General features: G+C 34.0%; 1 protein-coding gene across 1 annotated transcript in view; it reads right to left on the bottom strand.

Annotated features, from left to right (window-relative positions):
• Nucleotides 1–2,539: 2,539 nt before the first annotated feature.
• LOC106877475 (neprilysin-4) overlaps nt 2,540–9,286 on the bottom strand; it is a 105,876-nt gene continuing 99,129 nt past the window's right edge. Inside the window, exons 20-22 of the mRNA XM_052976910.1 lie at nt 7,877–8,020; nt 6,761–6,837; nt 2,540–6,520 (exon numbers count right to left, since the gene is read on the bottom strand). Coding sequence (XP_052832870.1) covers nt 6,421–6,520; nt 6,761–6,837; nt 7,877–8,020 — 321 coding nt within the window. The 3' untranslated portion in view covers nt 2,540–6,420. The remainder of the gene's footprint in view (nt 6,521–6,760; nt 6,838–7,876; nt 8,021–9,286) is intronic.

Below are 9,286 nucleotides of genomic sequence, written 5' to 3' on the forward strand. Positions count from 1 at the left end.
TAAGGCGGAGGTAATAATAATGATAAAAATAATAACAACAGAGGCCCAAGGCAATGTCATGGATAGAATGAAATTAATATCTTTGCTCTTTGATCTCACCTATAGAAAAAAGATCAATACCAAGAAAACCAAGAAAACCAAGAAAGCAGATGTGAAATATTTTTATACTTTATGAGTTTATTTGAATTTCATTTAAGGTACATTTCTTTAAAAATCCTTCTTTTATTTTTGGTTTTTGGTTATTCACATCATCAAGAAAATTAGTTCATGTTTTCCGTGACAACCTTATAAATAGAAGAAGAAGAAGAAGAAGAAGAAGAGGGAAGAAGTAGAAAGAGGCTGAAGAAGAGAATAATAATAATAATAATAATAATAATAATAATAATAATAATAATAATAAGAAGAAGAAGAAGAAATACAGGATAGTTGAAAAAGTAGAGGTAGAAAACAGGAGAAGAAGGGGGAGGAAGTGTAAAAGGAACACGATATGAAGAAGAAAAAGCTTTTGTTTAATGTTTTAAAAATAAGAAATATTTTGGGTTACTTTTTTATATGTGTAGAAATAAAAGTAGAGTTTATTATTAAATAACACAAAGTGGCTCAGAATGGACACGTAGCAATAGAATAGGACATAAAAAGATTTCAGGAGATGAGCGTAGCACAGAAAAACAACAATAACAATAGAACAATAGTAATAATGATGACAATGGGAATGTTTCTTTATTAATAAATATGCTTACTTTATTATTATTATTATTATTGTGGAGGTGCAATGGCCCAGTGGTTAGGGCAGCGGACTCACGGTCATAGGATCGCGGTTTCGATTCCCAGACCGGGCGTTGTGAGTGTTTATTGAGCAAAAACACCTAAAGCTCCACAAGGCTCCGGCAGGGGATAGTAGTGAACCCTGCTGTACTCTTCCACCACAACTTCCTCTCACTCTTTCTTCCTGTTTCTGTTGTGCCTGTAATTCAAAGGGTCAGCCTTGTCACACTGTGTCATGCTGAATATCCCCGAGAACTATGTTAAGGGTACACGTGTCTGTGGAGTGCTTAGCCATTTGCACATTAATTTCATGAGCAGGCTGTTCCATTGATCGGATCAACTGGAACCCTCGACGTCGTAAGCGATGGAGTGCCAACAACAATTATTATTATTATTATTATTATTATTATTATTATTATTAATAATAATAATAATAGTTTTAAATTTTGGCACAGGGCCAGCTGTTTTTTGAGGGGAGGGGCAAGTCGATTACATCAATTCCAATACTTGACTGGTACTTATTTTATCAACCCCAGAAGGATGAAAGGCAAAGTCAACCCCGGGGAAATTTGTACTCAGGACGTAAAAACAGATGAAATGCCACTAAGCATTTTGTCCAGCATGCTAATGGTTCAGCCAGCTTGCCACCTTGATAATAATAATCATAATGATGATGATGATGATGATGATGATGATGATTTTAAATTTTGGCACAAGGCCAGCAATTTCAGAGGATAGGGTAAGTTGGTTACATCGATCCCCAGTGTTCAACTGGTACTTATCTTATTGACACCAAAAGGATGAAAGGCAAAGTCAACCTCAGCTGAATTTGAACTTAGAACATGACAACAGATGAAATGCTGCTAATTATTTCACCCGGTGTACTAACAAGTCTGCTAGCTCGCCACCTTAATAATGATAATAATAATAATAATAATAATGACAATTCTTCCTCAGGCCAGCAACTTTGAAGGGAGGGTGCAAGTCACTACGATTGACTCCAGTACTTGACTGGTACTAGTCTCATTGACATCAAAAGAATGAAAGGCAAAGTTGACTTTGGTGAGAGTTGAACTCAGAATGCACAGACCCAGTATCAATGCTCCATAGCATTTTATCCAACTCTTTTACAATACTGCTTTAATAATAATAATAATAATAATAATAATAATAATAATAATAATAATAATAATAATAACAATAATAATAATAATGATAATGATATCCTTTTTACGATAGGTTGTGAACAGTGTATATGCATTAAGTGATACAAAGATGGGTATATATATGTGTGTGTGTGTGCATGTGCATATTTAACACAAAACAAGAGTTTGTAAAATATTTTGTTACATCAGTTTTCCTGTGTTTCATTAACAAAGTGATTATCAATGACACAAACTACATAATCCAATTGCATTGTCAAATCATCAGAGATACATTCACTGGTTCTGCAACAACTGTATCAAATTAGGCTCAAATGTTTACTTATATATATATATGTATGTATGTATATATACATTCCATCAGGGTGATTTTCATTATCTTAAACTTAGAATGTTGTTGTGTGACTCCATTTTAGCCCAGATCGATAAAACACCAGTGATAAAAAAATAGAAAATGTAAAAAGGGGGTCCAGTTGTAATCATGCCATCATTTATTCAGGCCATCTACACTATCCAGCGTGTCCTTCCTTTACATAAGATAATAGTGCTTGATTTCCAAGAGACTTGATTGCTATTTCAAGCTTAAGAAAAAATGTGTAAAAACAAGAGTATATTTTAATTGAATTGTTTGATTACTTTTATTATCATCAAGAACATGGAATTTGAGGAACAAAAACAAACAAAAATAAAAACATTGCAAGTGTGAGGTGCCAAAGAACTCGACAGAACAAATATATACATTGCTTCATGTATTATTTATATTTTTATATATATTAATGTAAATATCTTTTGGTAACACGTTAAATACAGATGGTAGAACAGACAAACTTTAATACATTAAACATCATATACCAAGCTAACTCATTACAAAAATGGGTTTTACAGGAAATGCAATTTCACACCAAGATTCAATGAAATTTGTATAAATTTAGCAAATGAAGCTATTGAGTATGTTTTCCTTTTTCTTTTCTGTCTAAAAAAATCCCAAATATATATAAAAAATTTGTTATGAAAGAATCAAATGAAAAATAGAGGGTTTAGATAAAGGGTAAGAATCTGAGTTTATTTTAAAACTGAGTGATGAGATTGTGATATAACACAGTTAAGATGATAACGTATGCTCACACACACTCATATATATATATATATATATATATATATATATATATATATCAATTTCTGTTCATTCACCGAGAAGCAATAAATTATAGAATTCAATATATAAATGGAGAGTATTCTTAAATACATTATTTCCAAAAGGTTCGTAATTTCCAGTACTGTCAGTTTCATGTTTTTGTCCTTCCAGCTGGTAACCTGAGCTACGTATATTTTTTTATGTTGACTGAAGAGGGTAGTATTACATAGTGATTATCTTACATAATTACTCCATACATGTGTATTAAATACAGTCAAAATATCAATTTTGGTCTTGTTATTATTCTGAAAATCCTTTCTACTATAGGCACGAGGCCTGAACATTTTGGAGGAGGAGAAAGCTAGTGAATTTCATCAACTCCAGTATTCAATTGGTACTTATTATTTCATTGACTTCAAAAGGATGAAAGGCAAAGTCAACCATAATCATTTATATGTATTACATTGTTTCATTGCAAACTGTACAGTCTTATGGCTGTTTCATTTGTTTGACAAGATCATGTGATTGAAAATTTCAGCAGTTCATAAATAAACATAAATATTGAATGATTCTCAACATTTTCAGTCTTGATAGTGGCTACAACTGATACTATTAGCACTGGTATATATGTATATATACATATATGTATATGCATATGTGTGTGTGTGTATATATATATATATATATATATATATATATATATCAGCAGTGGCAGCAGTATTTAACGTTTTGGTATGGTTTTTATGGCTAGATATCCTTCCTAAAGTATGTGTATGTTCATATATACCTATATCTGTTTATATATGTGTATATACAGCCATACACCTTTTTGTCTGTTTCTTTATCCATCCATACACACATACATACACATATACATGCTATCCCCTGTGCTGGTGATGCAAATTCATACATAATTCAACAGTTATCAAATTAGATACCTTCCCAAATGGTAACTGTTAAAGCTGAAATAACACAATCTACAGAATACTAACTGGTGCCTCTGCTTAACCTGGGGCATCCGATGAAAAGAACAAATATTGCTAATGTAGCTAAGCCAACCACATGACCTGAACTAACCAATGAAAGCCTAAATATTCTTACCAAGAAGCCATTTCAAATTTCTTTTAAATTATCTTCACTCTGACTCTAAACATCTAATAATATTGCCACGCCCTGCACTCACAAAACTTTAAATGTGAAGCTGAGTCAAACTCATTTCATATACATATATTAATTATATACTTTATAAGAATAGAGGTGACAGCAACTTTGAAGTTTCAGCTTGCTAGCTTTCGTTGGATTGTCTGATGACAACTTGCAGACCAAAAGTTCAAAGTCACTGTCACCCTTCTTCTTTTCAAAGTGTAATAGATATGTACTCTACAAGAAAGTAGAGAATATAGAGTAATTCTTCAGTTTACTGTTAAATCGCCTTTATTAGAACTTGACATAAAGATAGACATTAATATATATACATGTATGTATACACACACACACACACACACACACACACACACACACACACACACATGCATACATACATATGCATGCATATCTATGTGTATATAATATTTAGACAAACTAAATTATAGAAAACAACTGGAGATTTATACAGAAATATAAACATACATTGCTGTATATACCTTGAGTTATTCTTCAATCAGCAGGTCTACATAGCATTGTGTGTGTGTGTGCACATGTGAGAGGGCGAGAGAAAGAGAGAGAGAGAGAGAAGTGTGTGTTAATGAAGTGATGTAGAGGGCAACACATTAATTACACATAATAATAATTACATTCATATATAATAATAATAAGTAATTCTTTATAATTTTGGTAGAGGGTCAGCAAATAGAAGAAAATGGGACAAGTTGATTACATTGACCGCAGCACTTGGCTGCAACTTTTCTTTGATCAACCCTTAAAGGATGAAAAGTAAAGTTGACCTCACCAGTATTTGAACTCAAAACGTAAAAAGCTAGAGGAAATGCTGCTAAGCATTTTTGGCATGAGCAAATGATTTTGCCTGTTTACTTCCTTAATTATAATAATTGTTTCAAATTTTGGCACAAGGCCAGCAATTTTAGGGAGATGAGGAACTAGTCAATTTTATTGACCCCAGATATTGATTTTTTAACTGATACTGCATTTTATTGATCCTGTAAGGATGAAAGGCAAAGTCGACCTTAGTAAAATTTGAACTCAGAATATACCAGCAGACAAAATACCGCTACGCATTTCACCCAGTGTGCTAATGATTCTGCCAGCTCACTGCCTTAATAATAATAATAATAATAATAATAATAATAATAATAATAATAATAATAATAATAATAATAATAATAATAATAGTAGTAGTAGTAGTAGTAGTAGTAGTAGTTGGAAAGTACAGATAGCATGGTACTGTAGGTTGCAGGTAGCAAGTCCACTACTCATGCAAAACTCCAGGAGTTCCAACAAAACCCGAGTTAAATTGCAGAATAACAATCAAATAATAATAATAATAATAATAATAATAATAATAATGTATACAGTGCTCATGTATACACACTCACACGAATGTACACACACACATACGCATACACACACACACACACACACACACATATATTAAGATTTACTTTGTGTTAAAATATGTTGATACAGGAGAGAAAGTGGTAGAAACAGTCCACTGCTGGAGGTGATAGAGTGAGAGAGGGGAGAGAGGTAGAGTCAATTGTGAGAGGTAACACAGACTACTATACAACTAAAGATACACAAATCCTCCAGATGTACAAAACTCTTGGGTGAAGAAGGAAGCAGTGTTGAAACGTCAACAACAACAGACAACAGATATAACTCCATCCTATGCTGCACAACTACTCTATCCAGATATAACTCCACACACACACTATCATATTATACACAACACCACACAGATATAATTCCACTTACATTACCATACTGTACACAAACACCACACAGATATAACTCTCCCCCCATAACCATACTGTACGACAACTGTACAGGTGTAGCTCCAGCCACACTCCCATTCAATACAGCAGCTCTACACAGATATAACTCCATCCACCCACCCACACAACCATACTGTACACAACTCTACATAGACATAACTCCACCTACCACACTACCACATTATACCCGACATAACACAGATGTAACACCACTCACCCTCATTGTATCGGCATAGATATAGCTCCACCCATACTTTTATACTATGCACAACTTTACACAGACATAATTCCACCCACCCACATTACCATATTTTACACAATTTAATACAGATATAACTCCACCCACCTACTCACATTGCCATCCAATACATGACTCCACACAAATTTACCACCATCCACTCTCACACTACCATACTGTACATTTCTGCTCTGGATTCATATAGGATCCTTGTTTGCAGTTGAAGACTTGAGAAAATTCTGGAGAATTCTGCAGTGGACCAATGACTCTGCAAGAGAAAGAAAATGACATAGAATGGTATCTATGGAACAGCATTGCCACAGCAACTAATTTTCCATATTCTTATCTCTGACATCACAGACATTCTATCTATATACATGTGTACCTATTGTAGAAGAAAGAGTGAGAGAAACAGACAGACAGATAAACAGAGAGAGGGAGAGAAAGTGAGTGGAGATGATAAAGTTATGTTGATAAAAGATGAAGAACATTGTAGTAACAAACAAACCTAAATCTTCCCGGACTGTGATGGTTTGTCTGAATTCTATTAATGGCAGCTTCTCGACGCATTGAGCCACACCAAACCTGGATGAATAAACACAAGCAACAGTATATGATCAGGTGTATATAATACAAGATTTTTTATATAATACCAAATCTAGGTGAATAAACACTAACAACAGTTGATAATTAGGTGTGTATAATATAGATTATTTTAGACAACCAAATCAAAATTGGGGGAATAAACACAAACAACAGTAGGTAATCAGGTGTGTAAAGCAGAGGATATTTTATACAACCACACAAAAGTTGGGTGAATAAACACAAACAAGTAGATAGTCAAGTGTGTATAATACAAGTAGATAGTCAAGTGTGTATAATACAACTATACCAAATCTAGATGAATAAACACAAACAGTAGATAATCAAACATATATAATACAGGATCTTTTATATATACACACCAAATCTGAATGTGTAAACACAGTTCTGACAATCAATGCCCTAAATAAAGGGCTCTGATTTAGGCATAAGTCTAACAGTTTTGAGGGGAGAGAGAGCAAATTGATTACATTGACCCCAGTATTTGACTGGCATTTCATTTTATCAACCCTCATAAGGATGAAAGAAAAACGTTGCAGGATTTCAGATCAGATTGTAAAGAACACAGAAGAAAGGTTACTAAACGTTTTGTTCAGCATGCTAACAATTCTCCCAGTTAGCTGCCTTAATAATGATTCTTTCTATTATAGGCAAAAGGCCAGAAATTTTTTAAGGAAGAGGACTAACCAATTATATCAGCCCCAGAGCTCAACTGGTACTTATTTCAATGACCCCCCAAAAAATGAAAGGCAAAGGTGACTTCGTAGAGATGGATGAAATGCCATTAAACATTTTCTCCAGCATATTAACGATTCAGCCAGCTCACCTTATATATATATATATATATATGTACACATGTACATTTATATATACATATACATATACATATACATATACATATACATTTACAATAATAATAACAGCAACAACAATTATAACAAGAGTGATAATTTTTTAACTTAGAGGAATGCAACTACAGACAGACAAAAATAGAGAAAGGAAGGAAGGAAGAGATACTCACATGGGCAAAATTGAGGAAAAACATTTGTTCAGGAGTGTAGGAGGAGAGACCTGGCAGTGTTTGTTCTTTACCTCCTGTTTTCTTCTTCCAATGTTCATAGGCCTGTGGGGCAGTTAAAGAGAAGCAAAAACTGAATATACTGCACTGGGATAACATGGGGGCACAAAAGGGAAAAACAGTGATGTAAAATAAGGTAACATGGAAATATGAAGAGGGACACTAAGATGGCCTGAAAGCGGGATAACAATATGGTGGTGGTGGTGGTGGTGGTGGTGGTGGCATGTAATGGAGTTAATATGGCAGTATGGAATGTGGCAACTGGCTGTTACGGAATGGGATAACATTTATATATGTATGTGTGTGTATGTATATATATATATATATAATAGACACGTGTGTATGTGTATATGCATGTATGTATGTATGTGTATATATTTTTATATATTTATATTTACATATACACACGCTAATACACGACTTATAATCCCCAATCCTGTTCATACAACGACTGGGGCAAACTAGTCGGTATACAGCCCTTACTCGGTATTACCTGTATCCTCCTGGGTTTGGTTAAATCCAATACCCTCCTCAACCTTATATATATATATATATATATATATATATAGTCAAAGTTGATCTCAGTGGAATTTGAACTCAGAATATAAAGATCCATGGAATGTCACTAAGCATTTTGTCCAGTGTGTTAATGAGCTGCTAAAGTCTTTGAAATTCTCTAGCACCTGATTATGCAAAGGATTCTTTCATAGTTGAAATTTGTTTGAGAAATTTGGAAGGTTACAATCCTCAAATTTGGCAGAAAAATTTTTTTCAAAGTTTCCATCTCTTTTGTCAAACATATAGATACACACACACACACACACACATGCATGTTTGATTTCATTTTAGATTTTTCAGATTTTTTTCTTAGCTTTTTATAGTTGGTTTAGAGTGGTAGAGTTTCTAAATCCATACCTGACGTTCCTCATTTTCAAGAATTGAATTTATTATATTTACGATTTGCATTATTTCTTATATACTGACTGAATCCATGCAGACTGTGCCACCAAAGGACTTTTTGATCATTGACATCATGCATCAGGCACCATGCATCAGTGGAGGAGACCTCCTTCGGTCATGAATGACCTTGGGATTGCACCCAGAAAGTTACCCTCCCAGGTACAAGTCCAGGCAAGATTGTTTATGGAAGGCCAGTAGTCGTCCATGCATACTAGCCTCCCCTCTCCACACCGCTGATATTATCCAAGGGAAAGGCAAATGCCAATACAACTTGGCACCAGTGATGTCGCAACTCATTTCTACAGCTGGAGCAATGTGAAATAAAATGTCTTGCTCAAGAAATCAACACGCAGCCCAGTCCGGGAATCAAACTCACAACCTCACGATCATAAG

Source organism: Octopus bimaculoides, chromosome 26, assembly GCF_001194135.2.
Source record: "Octopus bimaculoides isolate UCB-OBI-ISO-001 chromosome 26, ASM119413v2, whole genome shotgun sequence".
In the NCBI taxonomy this organism is placed as follows: Eukaryota; Metazoa; Mollusca; class Cephalopoda; order Octopoda; family Octopodidae; genus Octopus; species Octopus bimaculoides.